Source organism: Babylonia areolata, chromosome 12, assembly GCF_041734735.1.
Source record: "Babylonia areolata isolate BAREFJ2019XMU chromosome 12, ASM4173473v1, whole genome shotgun sequence".
NCBI classification, from domain to species: Eukaryota; Metazoa; Mollusca; class Gastropoda; order Neogastropoda; family Buccinidae; genus Babylonia; species Babylonia areolata.
The window spans coordinates 19,314,823-19,342,737 of record NC_134887.1 but is presented as its reverse complement, the minus strand read 5'-3'; the positions used below and the strand labels follow the sequence as shown (position 1 = coordinate 19,342,737).

At 41.0% G+C, this 27,915-nt stretch overlaps 1 protein-coding gene across 3 annotated transcripts in view; it reads right to left on the bottom strand.

Annotated features, from left to right (window-relative positions):
• LOC143288419 (proline dehydrogenase 1, mitochondrial-like) overlaps positions 1-26,603 on the bottom strand; it is a 45,112-nt gene extending 18,509 nt beyond the window's left edge. The window contains exons 1-4 of one of the 3 annotated variants that reach the window (XM_076596889.1): positions 26,144-26,597; positions 14,019-14,227; positions 3,319-3,384; positions 671-705 (exon numbers count right to left, since the gene is read on the bottom strand). In XM_076596889.1, the coding sequence (XP_076453004.1) occupies positions 671-705; positions 3,319-3,384; positions 14,019-14,227; positions 26,144-26,467 (634 nt within the window). In that variant the 5' untranslated portion in view covers positions 26,468-26,597. Of the gene's footprint in view, positions 1-670; positions 706-3,318; positions 3,385-14,018; positions 14,228-19,027; positions 19,364-26,143 lie in introns of those variants that run through there. The other 2 variants (XM_076596887.1, XM_076596888.1) reach the window with 2 other exon arrangements.
• Between the last annotated feature and the right edge of the window lie 1,312 nt (positions 26,604-27,915).

Sequence of the window (27,915 nt, the reverse complement as noted above, 5' to 3'; positions counted from 1 at the left end):
CATTTCTCTGCTGAAACGTTGTCTGTATAAACTAATAAAGGCAGTGCAAACTCAGAAAAGCTAGTTACAGTGGTGGGCTGCCTATGACATCATATGACCTACTTCTTGTCTGCAAACAACGAAAGGTCCCCCCAAAAAGAGGGCCTGCAAATCCTCCCCGTTATCAGGAACATACCACACTATAACATGGTGGCCTAGTGGTAATGCGTCCAGACGAGGTAGCCAGTGTCCATGCGTTAGTGTCCCATATACATCCTCTTCCACTAGACCTTGAGTGGCGATCTGGGTACAGTCTTTTGGATGAGACAATAAACTGAGGTCCGATGTGCAACATGCACCTAGCACTTAAAAATAAATAAATAAATAAAATAAAAACGCCTATGGCAGCAAAAGGGTTATCTCTGGAAAAAAATCTAAAGAAACATCCAATTTTTTACACACATGTGTACATACACACTTATGCCCCCCCACCTCACCACCACCCCCTCTCCACACACACACACACACACACACACACACACACCCAAACACACAGTGACCCCCTGTCGCACACTTTACGAATCAGTAAAGACAAGGTAATTTTACAGAGCAGAAAGCAATCCTACATCATGCAATGTGCAAACCTTTTTTGTTTGTTTGTTTGTTTGTTTCTGTTGTTGTCATGACTCACCTGACTTCTCAGACTGGTGTTCAGGTATGCAGCCCCTGTAAAAACCATCACAAAGAAAACAAGGTGAAAAACTGACATGGAATAAATACACTTCATTTCCTCTAATTCTTCTTCACCGTTTGTGGATTGCAACTCCCACATTCACTCACATACATTTAGGAGTGGGCTTTTACGTCCATGACCTTTTTTACCTTGCCATATAGGCAGCCATACTACGTTTTCATAGGTATTTTTATGCTTTATTCATGTACATTAATCATTTTCTTAAGTTTGTTTCTCCCATCCACACCCTTCATCAACGACCCAATGCAATGTGCTTGAATTATAAGAAGTCGGTGAAAGACTACACTGGTGTTCACATGATGATGATGATGATTATCTTTTGATATTTGTGTGTGGGTGTGTGTGTGTGTGTGCGCGCGCGCATGCGTGTGTGCATGTATGTGTGTGCATGCGTGCATGTGTTTCAGTTTCAGTTTCACTTTCTCAAGGAGGCGTCACTGCGTTCGGACAAATCCATACACGCTACACCACATCTGTTGAGCAGATGCCTGACCAGCAGCATAACCCAACGCGCTTAGTCAGGCCTCGAGTGCATGCTTACATATTTGTGTACCTATGAAAGTGGATTTCATTTTACGTAATTTCGCCAGAGGACAACACTCTCGTTGCCATGGGTTCTTTTTCAGTGCGCCAAGTGCGTGCTGCACACGGGACCTCGGTTTATCGTCTCATCCGAAAGACTAGACGCTCAGTTTGATTTTCCAGTCAAACTTAGGAGACAGGGCGAGAGCGGGATTCGAACCCACACCCTCACGGACTCTCTGTATTGGCAGCTGAGCGTCTTAACCATTCTGCCACCTTCCTCCTTGTGTGTGTGGTGAGTGAGTGGTGTGTGTGTGTGTGTGTGTGTGTGTGTGTGTGCGCGTAGGTGTGGGTGGGCATGCGTGTGTGTGTGTGTTTACACAAATTATGAGGAAGGAGAGAGAGAGTAAAAGTCGATAGGAGAGTTACAGCAAAAACAGACACTGCAGAGAGTGTCATCAAGGAACAGATTTTTTATCACTGCCTCAGATCTGCAATCAAGGAAACAAAGCAAATCTGTCAACCAACAGTAACATGCCTGTGAAAAAAAAAAAAAAGTATGGTATCACAAGAACAATAAAAATCCATCTACAATATCACAACTATGCCACAGACAGATTCAAAGTGATACACATGGCGTATCTCTGAGACATCAGTCCATGTGTTCAAGCAGATTGTAAGTGTCTGTGATTACACATCGTTGTGGGGCTTCTAACCTTTAAGTTTTAAGTACAATATCAATGCAAGCTGGTACAGAACAAGTTCAACAAACCAAAAAAGTGATCAAATAAATCAGTTATGATAAACAGACAAAATGTTTCAATATACTGGTACCTAATACACAATGTTTGCTAATTCTACATCTACACTTACTGGAAACAAATCACACAAAAATATGACAAAATTCTGAAAGTTAGTGCACTCAGCTGACAGGCAGGTCAAGGTTGGGTCACACCCAACTCGATTCATGTACACCTGAGTCAACCCTCCAAGGGTAAAATGCTGTATCTTTATTCTGTCAGTTCCAAGGTTCATGTTGCTTCTAAAGACAGACGACCGGGATTAATGTCCCCCAGGACCAGCTCTCCTTTGTCACGCAATCTCTGCATCAGACGGAGGATGAGTCTATGACCTGAGTACCCTTGCCGAATGTCCTTCTAGAGCAACTTGCACTGTGTTTCTTACACATGCATGCATTCTCACACGTATGCAGTTTCTTGTTTTTCTCAGTCTGTTTCTCTGTCTCTCTCTGTGCCTCACACACACACAGACACAGACACCCACACATACAGACACACACACGCACATGCACACAGACACACACGCACACACTTACAGAAACACACACAATATACTTACTCAAGTTCACACTATGTTTGTAAGAATAAAATACTGCTCTACCTATACTACTACTAGTACTACTACTACTAATAACAACAACAGCAAGTATAAAAATGTTTAAAGCTGAATCTTGTGCTGAAACAAATCAAAACAGTTGCACACACACACACATACACAACTCTTATTCACAGAGATCAAAGAAAACAAAAGAAAAAGATAAAAATTCTATCAAATACATGTATACAGAATGTTATAATAATGATGATGATAATAACAACAACAACAAAAACAACAACAATAATAATAATAGTAATAATAATAATAATAATAATAATGAATACTTGTTGAGTGTTTTCCTTCTTTAAAGGGAGCTCAAAGCGCTTTACAATAAACACAAAATGCATACATACACAATATCTTACAAGAGGAAGAAGAAAAAAATAATGATTCAACGCACAATAGCATAATACAGATTCAAAGACTATGCATATTACATTACTTAATTACACACACATGCTCACAGACACACACAGACATACACACATAACTGTAGACTTGAATGTTCGGACAGTGGAAAAGGGGAGGGAGAAACTACTTTGGAAAGAAGTGGGTGTTACATGTTCTGAACAAAAGCATGGCATACATGTATACAAATATGTTATATCTGGGTTAAGTGTTATGCTACATCTGGATTAACTGTTTTGAACAGTCTTTCCATAAACCTTTCCCTTGAAAGTGGAGTATCTTCAGGTTCAGCAGTTCCAGTCTTCCTGCGTTTGCCTTGACCTCTGGATCATAAACCAGTGGATAAAAATGGAACAGTAGCAGACGCACACACACACACACACACACACATGTACACACATGCGTGCACACACACATCACACACACACACACTAATGTGGTGGTGTGTGTCCATCGAGATCGATGATGACCATTGTCATCCAGCTGGGGGATGGGGGGAGGGTGGTGGTGGGGGTGTGGGGGGGATACTCATGAATTTATCTGTGAATGCGCAGAGGGCTGAATAGTCCAATCTGCGCACGAAATGTTCGCTGACAGTTGGGGCAGACAAAGACAGGCATATCATTGTCAGGGAGCTTGTTTGCCCATGACTTTCTGGCCTGCCTCTTCTGAACAGCTGCAGCAGTCCTGTTGGCCTCACACAACTTGGCGCCTTTGTGCACAGCAGCGCGCCATTTGTCACGGTCCACTGCAGATTCCTCCCAGGAGTCAGGGTTGATATCAAACGCTTTCAGAGAGACTTTCAGAGTATCTCTGAAGCGCTTCTTCTGACCTCCGTGTGATCTCTTCCCTTGTTGCAGCTCGCCATAGAAGAGCCTTTTGGGCAGCCGATGGTCTGGCATGTGCGCCACGTGTCCAGCCCAGCGAAGCTGGGACTGCATCAGGATGGTGAAGATGCTGGGAAGGGTGGCTTTTGCAAGCACCTCCGTGTCTGGGGTCCTGTCTTGCCACTTGATCTTCAGTAGCTTCCTGAGGCATGTTGTGTGGAAGTGGTTCAGCTTCTTGGTACACTGTCCAAGTTTCGCAGGCGCACAGTAGTGTGGGGAGAACTACTGCTCTGTAGACCTTTAGCTTGGTCTCAAGACCAATGCCTCTTCTGTTCCAGACATTTGCATAGAGTCTACCAAAGGTTGCACTTGCTCTTGCAATCCTGATGTTCACTTCATCATCGATGGTTGCATTTCGTGACAGTGTGCTGCCAAGGTATGTGAACCGCTCCACCGCACTGAGTCTCTGACCGCTGACTGTGATGTTGGGCTCAACATGGGGTTTCCCTGGGGCTGGCTGATGGAGAACTTCAGTTTTCCTCGTGCTGATGGTAAGGCCGAAGTTCCTGCTGGCAGTGGCAAACTTGTCGACGCTGAGTTGCATGTCAGCTTCAGATCCAGCGTTGAGGGCACAATCATCAGCAAACAAAAAGTCTCTGATGATGTCTGTCATGACCTTGGTTTTTGCTTGAAGCCTTCTGAGGTTAAATAGCTCGCCATCTGTTCGGTACTTTAGGCTGATTCCAACATCGCCATCTCTGAAGGCATCAGTAAGCATTACAGAGAACATGAGGCTGAACAGTGTTGGAGCCAGGACGCAGCCTTGCTTGACACCATTTGTGACTGGAAAAGGAGCCAATGTTTCACCATTGTCCTGGACTCTAGCCTGCATGCCTTCATGGAATTGGCTGACCAAGGAAATAAATTTCTGAGGGCATCCGTACTTGGCCATGATCTTCCCTCTCTACACACGGTGTTGAAGGCCTTAGTGAGGTCGACATAGGTGGAAAACAGATCAGCATTTTGCTCCTGACATTTCTCTTGCAGCTGCCTTGCAGCAAACACCATGTCAGTGGTTCCGCGCTCTTTCCGGAATCCACATTGGCTCTCAGGCAAATGACCTTGGTCAAGGTGTACTGTGAGGCGGTTTAGTAGGATCCTGGCAAGTATCTTGCCTGCGATGGAGAGCAAGGAAGTGCCCCGATGGTTGTCACAGGCTTGCCGATTCCCCTTTCGCTTGTACAGGTGAATGATAGAGGCATCTTTGAAATCCTGGGGGAGCGTCTCTTCTTTCCACATGAGTGAGTACAGCTGATGGAGCTTCTCAGTCAGCACAGTGCCTTCATCCTTGTAGACCTCTGCTGGTATGGAGTCTGAGCCAGGTGCTTTGCCACTGGATAGCAGACAGATTGCTTTCTGGGTCTCAAGAAGTGTTGGCGGATCGTCCAGTGCTTCGTTGATGGGGACTTGTGGGAGACGGTCTATGGCTTCATCATTTATGGAGGAAGGGCGATTTAAGACACTGTCGAAGTGCTCAGCCCAGCGTTCGAGAATTTTCTCCTTCTTGGTGATCAAGGTATTCCCATCTGCACTCAGGAGGGGGGATGATCCTGAGGATGTGGGGCTGTAGACTTCTTTTAAGGCATCATAGAACCTCTTCATATCGTGCCTGTCAGCATATCCCTGGATCTCATCAGCTTTGTCACTCAGCCACTTATCCTGCATATGACGTAACTTTTGCTGAACAGTCCTGCGGATGGCATTGTATGCATCCTTTTTTGATGTGGACTTTGGGCTGCTCAGGTAGGCTTGATGCAGACGGCGTTTCTCATCCAGAAGCTGCTTGATTTCATCACAGTTTTCATCAAACCAGTCTTTGTGCTTTCTGGTCATGGGTCCCAGGGTCTCTGAAACTGTACTATAGATCAGCTCATGCAGGGTCTTCCAGTCACACTCCACATTCTGGTTGTCCAGAGAGGCGGATTCCAGACGATCTTCCAGCAGCTCCACAAAGGTCTGTTTGATGGTGATGTTTTTCAGCTTTGCGATGTTGAGCCGTTTTGGAGCCTTGGGGGTGTCTCTTGGGTTGGATTCGAATATTCAGCTTCGAGACTACAAGGCAATGGTCTGTCCAACACTCGGCGCCGCACATGGTCTTTGTCACATGTACATCTTGCCTATCCCTTTTCCTGATGATGACGTAATCGATGAGATGCCAATGCTTTGAGCGAGGGTGCATCCATGACGTCCTGTTATGGGTAGGGAGGCAGAAAACTGTGTTGGTTATCAGCAGTTCGTGCTCTGCACAGGTCTGAAGCAAAAGCAATCCATTTGGGTTGCAGTGGCCCACGCCGTGCTTTCCAATCACTCCATCCCAGGAGATGTAGTCAGAGCCAACTCTAGCACTGAAGTCCCCAAGAACGATGAGCTTGTCTGCTTTTGGGATAGCAGCAATGACAGAGTGAAGGTCCTCATAGAACTTCGCCTTCACTTCATCCGGGTTGGTCATGGTTGGGGCGTAGGCACTGACAATGGTGAGGTGCTTCTGGCCAGATGCCAGTGAGAGTTTCATGGTCATAAGCCTATCGTTGACTCCCTTTGGGATTCCATCTAGCTTGCTGACAAGAGCTGTTTTTACTGCAAAACCAATGCCAGCCTCACGTCGCTTTTCGCTTCCTCGTCCACTCCAGAAGAAGGTGTAACCAGATCCCCATTCATAGAGCTCGCCTTCGCCTGCAAGCCAAGTCTCACTCAAGGCTGCGATGTCAATGTATCTGGCGAGTTCGGATGCAACTAGTGCCCTTCTCCTTTGGGGTCTGTCCGCGTCATGTCTGTCCAGGAGAGTCCTTATGTTCCAAGCACCAATGGTGAGAGGAACGATCTTTGTTTTTTTCTTTTCTTTCTCTTTGTTTCGACCGCTGATGTAGGGTCCCCGCCAGCCGCAGTATGCTGGCCAGGGTGGTATGGAGCAGGCAATTTTTAGGGCACCTTTTCTAGCCTGTTCCTCATGCCAGGGAGGTGAGCAGTGCATTCCTAAAGAGGGCTGCTCAGATGCTCAGACGGCTGCCGAGCTCCATCACTGCTCCTGTCGATGAAGAACGACCCCATGGCCTGAGCCGCCTGTGTGCAGGTCTGCGGCTGCGACTGCCAGTGTACCCACACCTGTCGTTTCGTCGCTCGCCTGTCGCCACAGGACTTGGAGGTGATGAAAGGATGAAGGATGAAAGGTCATTAAGGATGACTGGTGACTTGCGCGATGAGTTTGTTTAAAGTGCAGAGGAGTTGCACAACGTCGACCTCTCTCTCTCATCCAGGTTCACCAATTTCCAGTGGCAAGACTAAGTCGAGACAACTGGAGGATGAGCACGGATGCAGTGGATGACCAAGATATCCTTTCAGTGTCTCATCTTGCTCTCTGCACTCCACAGTGCGTTGCTGTAACCGCCTTCCTCTCCGTTGAACCAACAGGTTTCTTCCGCAGATTCTGCCGGATCCAGACTTCGCATGCATGGGTAGACACACCCCAGGGGCCAACTGCATGTGGCATGCACACAGCACGGTGGAGCTAGATGGCAGTCGGTGGCTCTCCTGAGCCGACGCCCTTTTACAGATCTTGTTTTAATTCCATAAGGGTGTCTAGCCACCCGCCTCACCAGTCCCAGAAGGGAGCGGTGGGAGTGCCGGTTTAGTTGCCGGAAACCGGACCCTGAACAGGTTGTACTGGATTACAGGTTACCAGTAGCAGATCTAATGACCTGACCTGACCTGACGCACTAATGTACACATTCACACACACACAATCGCTCTCTCCTTTGTCCCTCCCTCCCCCCCTCTCTCTCTCTTCCCCAGATTATTCAAACACCTGCTGTTGTTTCAACACATATCTGCCTCATGACAACAGGTGTGCGTCCATCAAACCTATCTGTTCTATTCCTCTCTCTCTTTCTCACTCTGCAGCCTGAAACAAACCACAGCTGTTAAACAGAAATTATTTTTATCATTTCAGTGACTCACACTCTGTGATTCAATCATAGAAATAAAGAAAAAATTAGACATTCGATACTGAATCCCATGTTCTCTCTCCCACCCCCCCACCCCCACCCCACCCCCCCCACCCACCCCCACTACATTCCTGATCAGTGTAAATGTTAATGATGCTTTGAATAGATTTAATGCCATTATTAAAAAAACAAGCATATTATATGTTGAAAAGAATACCTGTAAATATAAGATTTAAACAAGAGGACTGGTTTGATCATGAACTAGAATAGCAAAATGTAATATACGCAAACTTTTACGAACATATAGAAAAACACTGGATATGAATGACAAGGCCATGCTGTGTATTGCAAGATGTGAGTATAAAAACTTAATTAAAAAGAAAAAGCAGGAATATGATGAGACATTATTAAATGATCTTTTAAACTCTGTTGATGACCAGCAGATTTTTTGGGGGGAAATTCACAAACTAATGAAAAAGAAATCACAACCTTTGAATGATATTACTGTTGATGATTGGTTTCAACACTTCAAAAATGTATTAGAAAATAATGATGAAGAAATTAGTGAGGAAGAAGTTGTGGATGTTGATAACAGCATGTGTATGACAGAGCATTATCAAGAGATGAGGTGTTACACGAAATCAGAATACTGAAAAATGGCAAATCAGCAGGTCCAGATGGTCTTATCGTGAGGTGTTTTTTTTAAAGAATTCTTAGAGAGAGCATTGTTAATTTTTTAGTAACGCTATTTAATCATTTGTTTGATACTGGTTGTTATCTGGAAAATTGGAAGGAATCTATGATCTTGCCTTTATTTAAAAATGGGGATGTAATAATAATAATAATAAAATAATAATAATAATAATTCATAACTTCTTTTTTTTTTCTTTTTTTTTTTTTTTTTTTTTTTTTTTTTTTTTTTTTTTTTTTTTTTTTTTTGCTGCCCCAACATCTGCACCATTTCAGTGGCATTACTCCCTCGCCGCTCATTTAGATTCCCCCATACACGGCCACACCCGGGTTCGTCCATCGCAGTTCGAGTGTCGGCAGTCCACAGGGAACCATCGATGTTAGGTCGCCAGGAGGCCACACACAAGAGGAGACCCTGCACTGCTGCTGAGTCACTTCGGTGGTGTTCAGTGGTGCCTGTTCTGTTTTAACGTACTTAGGACACCACCTACTAAGCCCCCTACTAACGACAATAATGGCTTAGTCGCGGAGCCAGACTGAGTAAGTGTTTCCTCCCAGAGTGGAGACCGCCACCACGCCCCGCAAACAACAGCCACCCATGAATCTGCCGACACTGACGACATTGACAGGACTCACCCCAAGCAAGGAAGTAGAGGGGTATCAAAACTGAGGTCACCATGAGAGCAGGGCATGAAAGGCCACAGACTCTGAGACTATTTTGTTTTTATATTGGTGACGATGAAGGAGGAGGAGGATGACGATGATGTTGACGATGTTGCTATGGAGGTCCATTTTTGGTTTGGGACTGCATGACAAGGCTGTACTCTACGCTTCCTGTCATAATGATATCCCGGCGTTAACCAGGCCCAAGAGATACAGACATTTGCAGTGTTGGTCAGGTAATTAGAGCAACACACCCAAAGACACATCCTTGAAGTGGATGACACTCGACTGTGTGGTCCCAGTCTCCCCATTTTAAGCCCACAGCACACTCAACTCTGGGTAGGAGCCAGCCATGGGCCGAAAAACCCACCTCCACTGGGATTCGAACCCGCATCCTCCCAGCCGTCAGTCCGCGACGCAAACCACTTCGCCACGGCGGCTGGTATTCATAACTTTTCTATGGAGCGATATCCAGTACTAATGCTGCTCAAAGCGCCTTACATCATCGAGCCAGATATAAACATAACATAAAACATTACAACAGATCAATCCAATGCGTTCACAGAATGAATAAAAAAGCATGATCCACCAAACAATAAAAATATCAAGTAAATAATGCTTAGATTAAAAGAAATACATTCCTTAAAAACACACATTTTTTAGACACAAACATACATGCATGTAAATGACATGAATAATTACAGACGTATTTCCTTATGCAATATATGTAGCAAGTTATATGGTTCTATTATTAACAACAGACTGCAAGAATGGATTACTATGAATAACATAATTGGGGAATACCAAGCTGGATTCAAGAAAGACTATTCTACTATTGACCATTATTTGTATTATTAGCTGCAGTCCAGAAACAATTTGCTGACAATAGGAAGTTATATGTTGCCTTTGTTGATTTCAAAAAAGCATCTGACTGCATTTCTACAAAATTGTTGTAGCCTGTTTTACTGAAAAATGGAATAAAGGGTAAGTTGTATTCTTGTATCAAAAATATGCATAATGAAGTTAAAGCCAGAATAAGATCTGGGGCTAAACTATCAGACTTCGTTAATTATAGCTGAGGTGTCAAACAAGGGGATATATGCAGTCCAGTTTTGTTTTCTTTATTTGTTAATGAACTTGCTTTGGATATAATTGAAAATGGACAACATGGTATTACTTTTGATATGGTTGAATTATTTATATTACTTTTTGCTGATGATATTGTTTTATTATCTGCAACTATAGCTGGTCTACAATGACAACTGAACAGTTTGTATATGGCGTTATTGTTTTTGGTAAAGATTATCTGGCACGCAATGAGAGGTGGGTTTATGGCGACGAAAGTGTCACAGTGGTAAATGCTTACAAATATCTTGGGATTTAACTGGACTTAGTTTCAGTTTAGCATGTCAGGATTTAGTTAATAGAGCAAAGAAACCAGTTATGATTATTTTTCATGTGATATATAAGCTGGATTGTAGATCTTTTAGTCTGTTTGCTAAACTGTTTGATTCCCAGGTTCAATCAATAGTGCAATATGCTGCTGAAATCTGGGCATTTGAGAAAGGTTCAGACAATCAAAAAATTCATTTGTTCACACTGAAATGTTTTTCGAATGTAGACAGTCAAACTCTGAATGATTTTGTGTATGGTGAGATGGGGAGGTTTCCCATTTAATATGATTTATATAAATTCTTATATGAGATGTATCAAATATTGGTTAAAACTGATGTGGATCAACGAAAATATGTTGCCACATAAAGCTTATAAGACATTGTACAACTTGGATATGAATGGTAAAAATATGTGGGTTACAAATATTCATCATTTCCTGAATTCTCATGGATTTTCTTATGTACGGGGCAATCAAGGTGTCCAATGTATCCCAGGGTTCTTGAAATCATTTAAACAAAGAGTTACTGATTGTAGTTGGCAGGACTAGCATGACCATATGTATACTAGTGACAGATTTGCTTATTATAGACTTTTTAAGACCACGCATATGATTGAGCCATACCTTGCGCTTAGAGTGACCGGTATATTAAATGTGCATTGACTAAATTTAGATTTGGCATTTCTGACATTGCCTGTCATCAAATGAGATACAGGTCCAAAGGTGAGAGTGAACTAAGATGTAACACAGACATAGAAGATGAGATACATTTTTTGTTGATGTGTCCTGCCGTTTTTGACCTTAGATCAAAATTAAGGCCAGACACGGTAGTGAAATTTTGACCAAAATCATGATTTTTTGTGATTTTCGTTTTTTCACATAATTTGCTTCTTCAACATCTAATCTTTATAGTCCATTTCACCTGGGTACTATATTCACTTAAATAAAGCTTTAAACAGCATCAACATGTGTGATTTCTTGTGAGTACAAGCACATCTCTTTCTTTTCCTGTTTTCTCAGTTTTGTGTTTTGTTCTCGTAATACCATTTTTCAAAATGTTAATGCTCAAAAACTTTAAAAGATAGCATGTTCAAACTTAGTACTTTCTTTCTTTATGTATTCATCTTTATTATAGTGCAGTGGTTTGTATAGTACTAGTAAAAGAATGAATATACACTTATTTGAAAAAAATGATGTCAAGGAATTTATACTCATTTCAACAAAAAAATAATAATAAATGTATTTATTCAAATTCCAAAATATCACTGCACTATAATAAAGAACAAATACAAATAAATCAAATAAAACAAACAGAAATAACATATCTATAAAGGTACCGAAGTTATAAGCTTTTAATTTTTTTGTTTGTCGGCCATTTTGGATTCGTTTCCATGGAAACCATCACGACAAATTGCACAAAATGACCTTTTTAGACATGTTTAGTCCAATATCTTTGCATACCATGTCACAGAAAGCCATAAACTTCAAGTTTATTTCATACGTTTTTGTACTACCGTGTCTGGCCTTAACTGAACATAAGTATTATAATGATCTTGCAATTTTAGATTAAATGTGTTGTTGTCGTCCAGAAATGAGTCCAGTCTCTATGGACTCATTATATATATATTTATAAATCCTTGAAAAGACTGAACATTATGACATCATAATCTTTTCTTCTGCTGATGTACATGTTTATGATATAATTGTGGTATCAGTTATAATTCCAGTATTTGTACTTATGTCACACCCCTCCAGTGAGGGGCTTTGGCCTTTATTTGAATAAAACAGTTTGTTCATTCGTTCGTTCGTCCCTATATATATATATATATATATATGTGTGTGTGTGTGTGTGTGTGTTTTCTCAGGTCTAATTCAGTCATCTGACCCCATTTCAGGCTTGAGAGGAAACTAACAATAACTCAGTAACACTGTGAAAGGTAAACAGAAAAAGTATACAGCAAAAGACAATCTGACTTAAAATGTTTTTAAAAAGCAGTAACAGAACCTACTTTTGGTATACTGCTTCCACTTTCCTAAACAAAAACTTCGGACTGTTTGGGCGCAATGATAATGTTGCAACCAACAAAACCATTGTCAACATTTCAAAAAATTCCTCAGTGTACAAATCAGAACTCAATCTGCTGTTGAGAAATGTGCGTTTTGCTGCCACTGATAACAGAAAATGACTGACCCACAGGTTAACAGAAACATATACCATCCCTACAGGCTGTGTGTACCTGCAATATCACACAAACCAGCAGAGCTCAATCGCTTCAGAGATGTGTAAATGTTTTTGCAGTTAACGACAGAGACAGGCTGACTGAAATGCATACCCTCCCACTGACAGAAGGCACCTGCAATATCACACAAATCAAAACTCAGTCACTTCATAAATGTGTGCTTTGCTGCTATTGGAGTGTCGGCCTAGTGGTAACATCCGCCTAGGAAGCATGAGAATCTGAGTGCACTGGTTCAAGTCCCACAGTCACCAGTATTTTCTCCCACTCCACAAGACCTTGAATGGTGGTCTGGACGCTAGTCATTCGGATGAGACGATAAACTGAGGTCCTGTGTGCAGCATGCACTTAGTACACATAAAAGAACCCAAAGAAACAAAAGGGCTGTCCCTGGCAACATTCTGTGGAAAAATCAACTTTGATAGGAAAACAAATCGCAGGCAGGAAAAAATACCAAAAAAATGGGTGGTGCTCTCAGTGTAGAGATCGATCTCCCTGGGTAGAGCAGCCTGAATTTCACACACAGAAATCTGACAAAAAGAGTAATAGTGACTAATACAATACAAAACAGCTGATAACAGAGACAGGCTGACAGAAACTGATACCCTTCTAGTTCTACTGATCGAGTGCACCTGCAATATCACACAAATAAGTGCTTAATTGGTTCAGAAAAGTGTCAATGTTTTGCTGTTAATGACAGAGACAGGCTGACGGAAACTTACACTGAGGGATGAAGGTGGCAGAATGTTTAAGACGCTTATCTGCCAAAGCAGTGTCTGTGATGGTCTGGGTTTGAATCCTGGTCTTGCCTTTTCTTTCATGTTTGACTGGAAAATCAAACTGAGCAAATAGCCATTCAGATGAGATAATAAACCAAGGTCCTATGTGCAGCCTGCACTTGGTGCAATGAAAAAGAACCCACGGCAACACAAATTTTGTCCACTGGCAAAATTCTGTAAAAGAAATCCACTCTGATAGGTACACAGATATATGTATACACTTCAAGCCAAACAAAGCGCAGTGGGTTTTGCTGCTGGTCAGGCATCTGCCTAGTAGCAGATGTTGCGTAGCAGCATACATGGATTTATCCAAACGCAGTGACGCCTCCTCAAAAAACTGAAACTGAAAACTGAAAGTGAAACTCACATCATCTCAGCCTCCACAGCCTCTTCCTGTGAGATGTCTTCCTCTGCACTGTAGTCCAGGATGGACTTGACCCCATAGAGTTGGTTGGCCCTGATCAGCGGTTTGATGGCCTCTTGGTCCGCCCCGGCCACAAAATGGCCATAAAAGGTCTGCTTCATCAGGAAGCCGAACAAATGTCTGCCCAAGATTTTCCTGGACCATTTCAGCAGCTGCAACAGCAAAAAAAAGAACAAATCTGTTTACACAGTGGGATTATTTTTCAAGGGTACATATATATATATAAATTATATATATATATTATATTAATATATATAATTATACATATTACACACACACACACACACACACACACACATATATATATATATATATATATATACATACATATATATATATGCTGATGGGCTTGCTAATCTGGGAATGAGGCATATCCTTAAATGGTGCTGAATTTCTTTGTTCGGTTATTAACAGGTCTGCAGTACAGAAAACAAAAGAAGGATCAAGCCATATAGGTGATCAGCTGTTGTGGCAGAGTGTTTATGTCTAACATCTTGAAGTCAAGATAGGGAACATGAGGGTCTGATTTTTTTTTCTTCTTCTTTAACAGATGTGGTATAGTGTATATGGATCAGTCTGCACACTTTGACACCTACTTCACACCATAACCTAACATGGACTAAAATGGAAGATGGAAAGTCTGACACCAAATAATCTAGACTACAGTCATCCCTTTCGCAGATATTTTTTGGCTGCATTGCTTTAATTTCATGACCTAACCACCAGCTTTTTTGGAGGGGCCTGGGGGAAGCTGCGGGTAAGCAACTCATATATATATATATAAAACATGACACAGTGTGCAGAAGATCAGTCAATGCTAGTCTGGCATAGTAAGAAAACATAATCCTGGTTTATCTGCTTGTTTGTTTGCTTGCTTCTTTCCTTATCAAAGAAGTAATTTCACAAAACCATGGATACAACCTGCTACCCTTGCTCAAATTCACATCAGCAAGGAAATCCAAAAAATCAAAAAGGAAATGGGAGCTGGATGGACCACATGCTGCGCAAACCCCCTAGCAACATCATCAGACAAACATGGAGGAAACATTCAAGGGAGGAGAAAAGTGGGCAAAGAATTCCTTATGTAAGTAACCAGTGCTGTATGTGTCTATATTCCATGGCCCTAGTCCAAGCCAAGGATATCTCAAAAGGAAGTGTAAAGCAGAATACTGTTACAGAGTCTCAAAACCAAACTGAACCTCCATTACATTGTTGTTTTCCTTATCCTTGACCATCAACTTCCTCCTCATCAAGTTCCAGTTGTTTTGTGGCAGAGACACTAGGAGTAACAGACTGAAACTCTCCTAGGAACACTGGAAGTCTGAGGCAACTACTTCAAAAAATGAGTCATCAGTTCCTGGAACATCCTCCCAAATCAGGTGGTTACATCACCAACTGTGAATTTCTTGAAGTCCAGACTTGACACCCACTAGGCTAACCTACCAACACTACAACCCTGTTCACCATAATTCAGGAGTATAATAAGATTTAGGCTGCCACACATGCACATGCCAGTGTTAGGCAACATACACGACAGTCAATGGTGAACTGGCTTAGGACAAGGCCTTAATCATATTTACTAAATAGTGCAAAACTTCTTCCTATTTTTTGTTCCTGATGGAAGAATGGTTGGTGACCCCACAAAAGAAATTTACATGAAGATGAAATGGCAAGACAAACAAAAGCAAAGCTATCGCAAACCAGTTATTTACAATCACATATGTTAAAAATATAGAACACATGGAAATATTTCTAAAACATGACGAGATGTCAGTTCAAAAACTCTTTTGCTTACCGTAACCTTTTTTCTTTTCTTTTTTTCCCAAATAAAAGTAATGCTTGAAAAAGAAAGAAATGAAGGTAAAACAAAGAAGAAGAAAGAAGAAAAAAAAGTTCTAGACAAGATACTAACACAAAGAACATAAGTACATGTACACATGTGGTATGAAAGACAACAAAAAATTAATCTGCCCCAGAATCTGTTCCAAATCACCAAACTATTATCTAGACTTCCTCTGAGTCCCTTATTCAAATAAGCCAGCTCAAATTTCTAAAACATGACACAGTGTGCAGAAGATCAGTCAATGCCAGTCTGGCATGATAAGAAAACATAAACCCTTTCATTTCCTAGTTTGTTTATTTGCTTTTTTCCTTAACAAAGAAGTAATTTCACAAAACTGTGGATACAACCTCCTACCCTTCCTCCAACCATTCAGCATCACTACAACAAAATTATTTCAATTTTTCTTCTTCTTTTTTTAAGGAAAAGAAAGTCTACACTATATTGCATCATACAATATAGTATTTGTTTACGCCAAGTGGACATTGTGCTGTGGTCAGCAAATAGGGTTTGAACATAAAACTAATACATGTGAAATAATATATAGCTGTCAATTAAAAAAAAAAAACAACAGTAAACGTATTTTGCTGCTGTCACCATACTGGTGTGAAACTCATCTGGTGCAAAGTATAGAAAAAGTTAAACCACAGCAACTGTTGTATGTGTTGTTGAAAATAAATTATAATGTACAAGTGTGCTTCATTAGCTTCATTTGGGCTGCAATAGAATAATTACAAAATGGGGGGTGGGGGCTAAGAGGTATATGCATACATGTGTGTGTGTGTGTGTGTGTGTGTGTGTGTGTGTGTGTGTGTGTGTGTGTGAAAGTGGACAACAAATGTGTATGTGCATTCACACACGTATGCATATTACTTTTATTAGCTTACAAGCTAGCTCCTTTTCTAGTGTACACGCATACATGTGTACAATTACACTTTACAGTTTTATTTATTTTTCTGCCATTGTCAGCTGATGATTTTTTTGTTGTTGTTGTTTTTTGGTGTGTGGTTGTTGTTGTTTTTTCTTTCTTTTCTTTCTTTTTTTTATTTATTTATTTTTTAATAATCTAGTCATGAATAAGCCAACACTTCCCTGTCTGAAGGCTTTTCCAATTTCAAACCTTACGCTGGCTGAAGTGCTGCCTTTCAAAACATTTCAGCTTCAACAAAGTTGTTGTGTAAGGTTCTGGGACTGACAAATGAATGCCAGGGTGGTTTGTATCAAAACTGTGCTGGCCTTTGTGTGTACTTTGGAGACACACACTGAGGCCAGTGAAATGAAAAGGCCATGTGCAGCCATTTTCAATGGCGTGAATCACATTCAGTGAAATCAGCATGTCTTTAGGAGAGTACCAAAGACAGAGAGAGAGATTCACACACAAACCCACACATGAAGATAAAGATTCACACACACACACACACACACACACACACACAACAGAGAGAAAATCATTTTGAACATTGCTTCCGTACACCTACCTAAAGATTCACACACACACACACACACACACACACACACACGCATACAGAGAGAGAAAGAGAGAGAGAGAACAGAGAGAAAATCATTTTGAACATGGCTTTGGTATACCATACCTACCAAAAGGTCCTAACAATCAAAACACAGAATGGTTGTGAACCTTACTGGACCAGAACAAAAAATAGTCGATCTGTTTCTTAATTCTCCTGTAATTGCTCTAGAATGTGAGTGGGCTACTATCAAGGACACACTAGGCATTGATCACCTACTGATTGTCATTACTATAAAAGGTAAATCAGTGTCATGCTAATTCGTCAAAGAGTCCAAAATATAATTTATAGAAAAGCTGACTGGACGAAATTCAAAATAATGCTTTCTGAAAATTATATCAATGTTCACTTTGAAAATTTTAACAGCTCATATTCTAAATTCATTGAAGCAGTTTTGTCTGCTGCTGATGCATACCCCTTCCCAAGAACATAAGATCATGCTGAAAAGGGGCCTTGAACCCTTCTCACCAGTGACACTGGATCAGTAGTCCAGCACCTAACAGATTCTGCCAAGATGCCTCTTTATAAAATTAATTATTCATATTGTAACAAATGGTGAAATACATAATACTATTTTGCTTATCATTTTACAGTTATAATAACAAACAATGCATTTTTATAAACGGTGCTTTTAATCTTATCATGCAGATTAAATATAATATATATATATATATATATATATATATAGCACATGTAACAATTTCAGATTATAGCATATCATTATCAGGGTAAAGTGGGTCTTATACTCGTTATAAATATTGTAAAAATGTAATTTTATCTGCACCTGTTGCCTAGCAGCATACATCAGTAGCAATAAATTATGTGATGGTGTGGGTCTGTGTGTGTGTGTGTGTGTGATTGCACGCGTGAGTGCATACATGTGTGTGTGAGCACATGTCCATGTGTGTTAACACTACATAGTACAGGATAGCCATGTAAACAGGACACTGTTACATACATGCCTTAAAACTACACAAAATACAGTAAAACATTCAATGCCTGCAAACATTCACTTGCCAATTAGAATTGCTTATCACAGGGAATTGCTCTGTGTGTGTGTGTGTGTGTGTGTGTGTGTGTGCGCGCGCGCGCGCGTTGTGAGCATGTGTCATGGTTCCCCAAGTTGCATCTCAGCCCGGGGAAAAAAAAACAATCAGTGACCTCAAGGCGAAAACAAGGTCAGTCGATCATTAATCAACTCCAATGTTTTCAAATCCAAACTGGAAGGCCTACATACAGTAGTAAACGCGGGTCACGCGGCACGCTTTGAAACGACCGTGAAACGACTGTTGAGCACGTGTAAAGTCGAGTGCTGGCTCAACTTGGTTGAATATGGTTGTGTAATAAATCCAGCTGAACTGAATACAACTTACAAGTTCGAGCTAAAAAGTAAGAGTAGATCTTGCGTTTGCTGCGCAGCTGCTGTTAACTTGATCTTTCCGAAAAAATACACGTGAACGTAGACTGAAAACACATACGATGATACATGCGTGTTCAAGCGTTTGGAATGACAATCATGCATGCAGTGATGAACTGAAGTACTCATACATGCAGCGCACACACGCGCGCCCCTTCATTTTACTTACGTTCGCTTGATTGTTGATCAAGAAGTTCACCGAGCATAAATTAAACACAAACCAAGCTCTGAACAAATCGTAAGTGCGTTTGCTCTTGTACGCTTCTTGTGCGTTGGCAAAGCTAAGGTCAAGATCAGGATGGTTACGAATGGTCGGTTCGTTGATCACAAACTTTCCATCTTTTTCTGTTGTCTCGTTGATGTCTGGCGATGAAAGAGTAGATTTCCTGGCTGTCAGTTGTGGGCATCGTTCAAGAGCGCGCTTCCGCAGCAAGCGGTTTCCACATAGACGAAAGAAATACTGTTGACGACAGAGCGCCATTGCATCACCGTTTGTACTCTATCGTCTGTCAAAACAACAAGAGGGCAACAGCAGCCAGGGGAGTTAAAGAAGAAGAAAATGAGTGGGCCACAAGTTTTCTCCCTTCTTTTTTCCGAAGTAGGTTTCTTCTTTTTCTTCTTCCTTCAGACGAACATCTTCATCTTGTTGAAGATTACTTCACACTTAAGGGGGGAAACATTCCGAGAAAGAAAGAAAAAGTCCTGTTCAGATTTTGGTGCTGGAATGTCTCTACCGAGGGTGCCGTTGCTGCATTGGCTGGGAGAACATTAAACTCCGGGATAATTCTTGGGAAGGAGTATTTGCGGTACTCCTTTGTGCAGGAGGGGATAGGGTAGGAATGAGGGTTGGTGTGGCGGGCTCGACGTCTACCAGGAACTGGGGATGGGGCATACTGGCTGTCAAATAAAATCACTTTATTATGGAATTTGTAGAATTGGCCAGTGTTGGCCATTCCATGTTGGTCAGCATGTCAACACTGGAGTTCTTTCTGTACCTTTGGCACACCCACCTTAGCTCGACGTAGGACAGCTTTCAAGATCCTGATATGCTTGTCGTTACGAGGGTCCCAAACGGAGTATATACGCATATTCCACAATTGGTCGGATGAAAATCTTGAAAGCCCTGTCATTCATTCCCTTTGCATTTATCTTCAGGGTCTTTCTGAGAAAGCCCAGGGTCCTGCTTGCTCTGTTAGTGAATATGGTGTGGGTATGGGGCTTCCAAGACATGTCCACTGCCAGGGTGATGTCAAGGTACTTGGAGGTGGTAACTTGCAGTGGTTGGTTGTGAAGAACGTATGTCCTGTTATTCTTGAGGGGACAAACTTTTCAACAGCATGATGAAGATCAGTTTTGAAGGCTTTCCACATTTCTTCAGTGCCACTCTCCCCTGTGTAGTACCTGGACACATGAGGATATTTCTGGGTACTTCAGTTGGCGTCTAGTTCTGTAACTACTAGTCTGCAGCTCCAGGTCATGTATATTCCATCATGGTCTGATAGTCCAGCGAGTGGTTCTGCTCTTAGGACATCGACAGGAAAATTGTTTCCCCTTGTGTTGAATTCAATGATTTGTTGTAGTCCCATGTCTTGTCACGGTACGACATTCAGGAAGTTTCAGTGAGAAACAGGATAGACTGGGGTTGTTGTTTTTTAAGTTCCATCTTAGCCCACTGTCACAACTGGGGAGGTTGAAGTCTCCTCCTATCAGCAGTACACAGTTTGGTACAACAGTACCTCTCCCAAGAGACTGATACAGACCGTCGAGACTGGGTGTGTCGCTGACATCAGGTTTGTAAAATGCACTCACGGGGAGGCTGCGTTAATCCTTAGTCTTCACCTTAGCCCACAGAATCTGATCTCTGGGGCCCTCTTCACCGCGAACTGGACTCAGTGGAAGTTGAAGTTAACCACCCGGAGGGGTCTATTCTTCTGTTTGTCCTGTCTGGTGGTTCTTGTAGGGGTTGATGTGTGCAGAGGGACTGAGGAAGGGCTCACCAAGCGTCAGAGCTGTTCCTCATGAGCTGAGAGAAGTGTTGGTCAGATACGGAGTCCAGGCCATACAGGTCAAAGACAGCAGTTGAATAATTGTTTAGGCTACACACCAAACAGTTTCTCTTGACGTTGGAGTCATGAAATCTTCACAGAATGACCCAGTACTCTGACATTTTGCGTGAAAGCACTGCCCGCGATTCTCGCAGGCGATCCCTCGATGCTTCCGCGAAACAGAAAGGTAACATGTGCCATAGTTGCCTTGGGAGGAACGGGAGGGTGGTGGTTTGTTAGGTGGGTTGGTAACATTTTTACTGGGAGTGGTGGTAGACAGGTTAGGGTTAGGTTAAAAAGTGAATGATTGTGTAAGCTGTGACACTGCAAAGTAGAGTAACACAAGTGTCTGTCCCGACACAGAACCTCTTTAATGCCCCACCCCTCCCCCTATCTTCATTTGATGCCCAAAGAAAGTTCACAATAAATATATATATATATATATATATATATATATATATGTGTGTGTGTGTGTGTGTGTGTGTGTGCGTGCGTGTGTGTGTGTGTGTGTGTGTGTGTGTGTGTAGCCGTGTACCGAGTGGTTATTCAAGGGTACGGCACAAAAGACTTAACTAAATGATTAGATGGATAAAAGGATAGACAAGAATTCCCGCGCACAGGCCAGGAACATATAGAGGCCAGTCACAAATGGGTTTTTCTATTGTTTTATTTACAATAGTTATGATAACATAAGAAAAGAACTAAGGGAAAGACATAAAAAGAGAATATATTAAAAGAGAAGACTAAGAAGAGAAGATATAAAAGAGAAGACCTAAGAGAAGGCAGTGCCTGGAAGGACACAAACCAATGTCATCAGCCCAATATGTCGGCACAAGTGAATAATAAAGCACATGTATACATATTACATGGAAAGACTACCACTTGGTAATGCATATGTGTGAAGACCAAACACTGACATCAAATGACATTTCTAATACATTTAAATAGTGCAGTTAAAGTGGTTGAAGCTATGCTGATTTAGTGAAAGTACACTAACAGTATATATTTAGCTCATGCTGTGCCAAAGTGACTCAAATGAATCAGTTTATCATGTAGCACTATACTGGAGAAAGCGGTTTTGGAGACGGCATGATAACTAAATTACAATTAACAGACTGATACGTGTCAGGTGGTTTTAACCAATAACTGATATTAATCCAACACTACCTTGTAATCATGACAGAATACTACACACATTTTAGAGTACTGAGCACACTGTAACTGTGAAACACTGTAACCTTCATCAGTGACAGCAAATGAGAAAGAACGCGTCATATGCACTCACTAGAATATTCTGGAACAAACTATCAGTGTCCAGAGACGTCACTGACTGTGACGTTAAGAAGAGTCAAATGGAATACTGAGCCAAGCATATGATGACATGGCAATTATTTAGACCAATCATAGCGGAGCTGTGACTAACATGTCAAAGCAATAACTGAACATACTCATATGAACACAAGTACTGTGTCGAACAATACAATTTACAAAACAACATATTCTACACACTAGTACTTACAGCGATATGTAGCGCGATGTCGGCCGTTGTGGGGATACACAGGACACACAGTGCTCACGACGCAGCAAGAGAGAGAGAAGCTCTGGTCAGATGACTGACCAGGTATGAAATGACCACTCATCACTCACTGTGCCAATTTATGCAGGTTAAGCGGACCGCAAAGACAGTCACGTGTGCTGCAAAGCCGATTGGCACAAATCTGGCCAAATCTGACAACAACTGTATTTCTTACAAGGTGTTCAGTGACAGATTTCTAAATGATTCCTCAACCGATTTACGTCGGATAAGTTGCAAAAGAAAGAGCTGAACGCCTATTTTATAATGAGTATAAAATGAAGTGTTGATTATTTAAGATGAATTTATCATCTTAATTTAAGTCACCTGAACAGGGTCAGTTTTAACAAGCTCGTCGCTGAAAATTACAAACTGCATTAAATCAGTTTAGCGTAGGCAAATATAAATGGAATATAGATGGAATTGCAACGATTCTGTGAGTGTATAATACTTGTAGTTTACTGATCTGACAAAAGATATATTAATCAAATACGGTGGACCAGAAACACAGATTCCAGCTCAGCCAATAGCATACCGCGATAATAATAATTTATTATTATTATTATTACTTTTTTATATTATAATTATTATTTATTTATTTATTTATGTACGTTTATAGTTGACTTCAAGTTTTTGCGCCTTATACATATTATTAGTAGTGGTAGTAGTTGTTTTTTTTTATGTATTTATCTATTATTTATTCACCTTTTTTTTCTTTTCTTTTTCTCAAGGCCTGACTAAGCCGGTTGGGTTATGCTGCTGGTCAGGCATCTGCTTGGCAGATGTGGTGTAGCGTATATGGATTTGTCGTCTATGGATTTGTCCGAACGCAGTGACGCCTCCTTGAGCTACGGAAACTGAAACTGAAACTGGTGGAGGAGTAGGCTGTCTGGCGAGAACAAAATGATGTAAGCGGCTTTGCCTTCAAACTGGGAGTGACGTCACACATATTCTGCGCGCGGGTTAGTTGCGAAAACTGTAGTCTGCAAATACAGCTTGTGCGTGAATCATTCATTATCTGAAGCCGAAGAGCGCTGTCTGAAGCAGGATGAAGCTAAGCGATTGGCGCTATATATATATATATATATATATATATATATATATATATATGTGTGTGTGTGTGTGTGTGTGTGTGTGTGTGTGTAATTCAACGTCGCTAACTCGTCCCTTACACAGATATCCATCATTTCGCAAACGTAGTGGGATAACCATAACATTGTTCGTAGCATACAAGTGAAAAAAAGTTCACTGTCATTCTTGGGATGGGAAAGTTTCAAGTTTCAGGTTTTGATTATCCTTTCACTCCTATTGGAGTATGGAGGATTACTACAAAATAATGTTTTCATGCCCAGAACAAACATTTCCATATACACAAAAATGTCACATTAAAGTTGAGAAAACACAAATGTCTTTTAACCTAAAAAGTGTTGCCAGACAACATGTGCAAATTCAATCATCTTACTTATAGCTAAAATGACATTTTGCCTCATTTGAGCATATTTTACAAAAATCAAAAGCCGACTTTGGAAAGTCATACCTACCCGTCTGTTGACGTGTGTGTGCGTGTGCGTGTGAAGTTTGCAACAAAAACCATCGACAATGATATGTTATTGATGGTGGTGGCGGTGGTGGTGGTGGTGATTATCCGTATGTTGTAAAAGGTCACGAATCTCTCATCAGTGTGTGATGATAATATTTGTATGTGATCTTTTTTTCTTTTTATTTGAAATAAATTTCACGCACATGGTGTTTGTAGTTTTACTTCTGAGGAAGACCTTAAAACAATATGGCACGAACTATATTACAAAAATTTTCTAAGCTCATTGCATAACCTACCGCTGTGTTAATCAAATTAATAGAAAGGGAGATTACAGTTGCCATGCACATTCCTGGCCAAGAACTTTAGCACCCGCCAGTTAAGTGTCTTTTTTTTTATATGCATGAAAGCGAAAGCAATACAAACTAAACACAGATGAAACGAAAGAAATGTGACGAAAAGAGATGACAAATACCCCTCCACCTCTCTCTCTCTCTCTCTGTCTATATATATATATATATATATATATATATATATATATGTGTGTGTGTGTGTGTGTGTGTGTGTGTGTTGTGTTGTGCTGAAAAATTGTATCAAAATGACGGCCAAAGGCCGAAATATGTTGCCATCTGTTCTGACACATATACACAGAGATTTTGCTACTCATAATGAAGAATGTGAATACCGTCACGTCACCCAGTCAGTCAGTTCGTTCTAAGTCGTGGAAGATCCTTGATTGACAATTGTGTTGGCAATTCAACTGAGATTGAATACGAACGGGGTTTTACAGTGCGAGAGTTATGTGAAGCAAACAGGAATGAACATGAAAAAAAAAGAAGAAGAAAAATGAAAAAAAAATATCGCACTTTTACAGGAAGTAAATGAATGCAATTTATATGATCCCGGTTTTGTTTTAGCCCCGTAACCCATATAAGTGTTGATGGATTATGGAAACATGAAGTTTCCCAACATTTTTTAGGCCTATCCATGCCCGAAAACAGAGTGTGACTGCCTATGTGGCGAGCTAAAATGGTAATGCATGTAGAAGCCCACTGGTTGAAGTGAACTTATGAACGCTAAGTCGTGGATTTGTTTGTTTGCATATATTTTTTCCTTCTTCCCTTTTCTATTCGTTTGTTTATGTGGATGGCAGGGGGGGGGGCAGATGGAAGAATTAGTGTTGACAGCTGGGCAGGTGGGTTTTTTGTTTGTTTGTTTGTTTGTTTTTAAATATATAATATAAATATCATTGATTGTATGTTTGTATATGTATGCACGGATGTGTGTATGTGTGTATATAGGCAAGTGTATGTGTGCATGACTCTCTTTGTGAATAGATGTATGTGTCCGTGTGTGCATACGTGTAATATATATAAATATATATATATATATATATATATATACACACGTATGTTTGTGCATATGTGTATGTATGTATGTCTTTATACATAATATATATCTAATTATGTATTTGTGTTAATGTACATACATACATACATGTGTGTGTGTGTATGAGCGACTATGATATTGATAATCAGTGTTGTTTTTTTTCTATTTTGTTCTCTTGGGAGTTCTTTGTTTTTCCTTTCAGAATTCTTCCGAGAGTAAATTCATATTTGTTGTTAATATAATGCTGCTGCAGCCGTGTTATGTGCTCAGTATGAGCATATGTTGTTTACCGAGCACACCTTTTGTTTCGGCTTGTTACTGCTAAGTGTATGCAATTTCTTTATTTGCTTTTGAGAATACAACCACTGAATGTTTAAACCAAGTCATGGATCATGAAAGCCGAAGAAGAAGTTATGAAAAGTTACTTTCCGACTTTTTAATCTTCGGGAAAAGTCTCAGTGATATACGGTAGCTAAATGAGTGTGTATTGGTTTCTTTTTGTCTTTCTGATCAGCCCGCCAAGTTATTGATCTGGCATTAATTTGTAGTCAGTGCCTCTTTTGTTACCCATAATAACTCATCATGCATGAATAGTGAATAGAATAGCGCACATACGCGCGCACACACACACACACACACACACACACACAGACACGCGCGCGCGCACACACACACACACACACGCACGCACGCACGCACGCACACACACACACAGAGCCTTTCATCCATGACAACACTTACTGTTGCTTGATTGTTGATCAGAACGTTGATGGAGCACAAATAAAACACAACCCAAGCTCTAACCAATACAGAAGTACGTTTATTCTTGTACGCTATCACCGCGTTTGAAAAGCTGAAATCTATAACAGGATGTTCTCGTATGGTCGGTTCGTTGATCACAGGGTTTTCGTCAAATCGTTTCAACGCAGATCCCTTTTCATCAGGCGATGAAAGCCGAGTTGATTCACTGGCCGACAGTGGAGGACATGATCGTTTCAAAGCGCTTCTCCAGAACAGATGGTTCCTCCATGCGCGAAAGATGCACTGTTGACGAGAGAGTGCCATTGCCACTGCAATCGAGATCGCACTGGCAACAAGGAGAGTTTCGAAAATGATAGGTTTCTCAGAGCCTTTGTCCCCAAAGTGAGTGCGGTTAAAAAACGCAGCGGACTTCCAACCAGGATATAGAACTGATCTAGTCAGTGGGTTCTCTGTTTGCAGTGTGTGTCTTTTTCAGTTCTTTTTTCTTATACCACTTTTTTTTCCCTTTAAATGTGGGTGTCATCTTGTTCTTTTGTTATTGATTCTTCGGTCAATGGCCAATCAACAGCCAGATCAGTTGCTTGTGGCTACGTGCATAGGCACAGTTAATCCAAAGAACCAACGAATTATGTTGGAACGAGCCAAAATGTCTTGTTTTTGTTTTTGTTTGTTTGTTTGATTGATTTTCCACTGACCTCAGTCTGTATAATGTTGGGAAAAATCTATACATACAATCGCGCGCGCGTGTGTGTATGTCATACGGTGTGTGCATGTCAGTGCCGGTCTGTATCTACGTACAGTTGCGTTGTCCGTGTTTACGCCAATGCATTGGTAGGGATGTTATTGTAGACTGTGTGCATGGGTGACAGTAGACAGTGGTCTGCAAACCTCTGATGGAAGATTAAGTCAACGATGCATAAGATCTCGCTTACCCGACCTTCCATGACATGTGCACTCATTCTAGTCACCAACATATCTCACTTTACTTTTGCTAACTTCAACATGCAATAAACTATATTTCGGTCCTGGTCTGTTTGTATCAATGTGTGTGTGTGTGTGTGTGTGTGTGTATGTTTGTGTCCGTTGTAAACTTTAAAAAATTCGTTTTCTCCGCCGGGAATTACTTTGTCTTTCTCAGTTTGGATAGCAAAGAGAGAGAGAAAAAAAAGAAGAAAAAGAGGCAAAGCGTTCATGGCTGACGTAGAAAACTAGAAAGCACTCCCCAGCTGGTACCGCGTCACTCGGCGGGAAATTAATCAATTTAATCACTTATCTATTTATTTATTTATCTTACTTTACTTCATTTCATCTTATTGTATTTTCCATTAGTGCCTGAACTGATTTGTACTTTCCTGCCTGAGTGCAGAAAGTCCTGAATTTACTTTACACAGATCTTCTCTTGGATAGATCTCGTTGCTGCGTGTAACGAATGAAAATCTGAACTGTCGCCTCCATGGAATGTGTTTAGAACGAGTGCTGCCGACTTAGATAACAGCAGTTCGAGGATAACAGCACCACAAACGACATTCCATTTCTTGTCCGCAGTGAAAAAAAAGGGGGGAGGGGGATGTGTTTGGTGATTTTGTTACGATTTATCGAAGCTGGAAACTTGTGATGAAGATAGGTAAAGTTTGAAACTGATAGATCTACATATGATTGTAAAAAAAAAAAAAAAAAAGTGCCGATCAACATGGTCTGCTTTCGGATGAAATGCTCGTTTCCAACACACAACTTTTGTTTCGACAGACAAA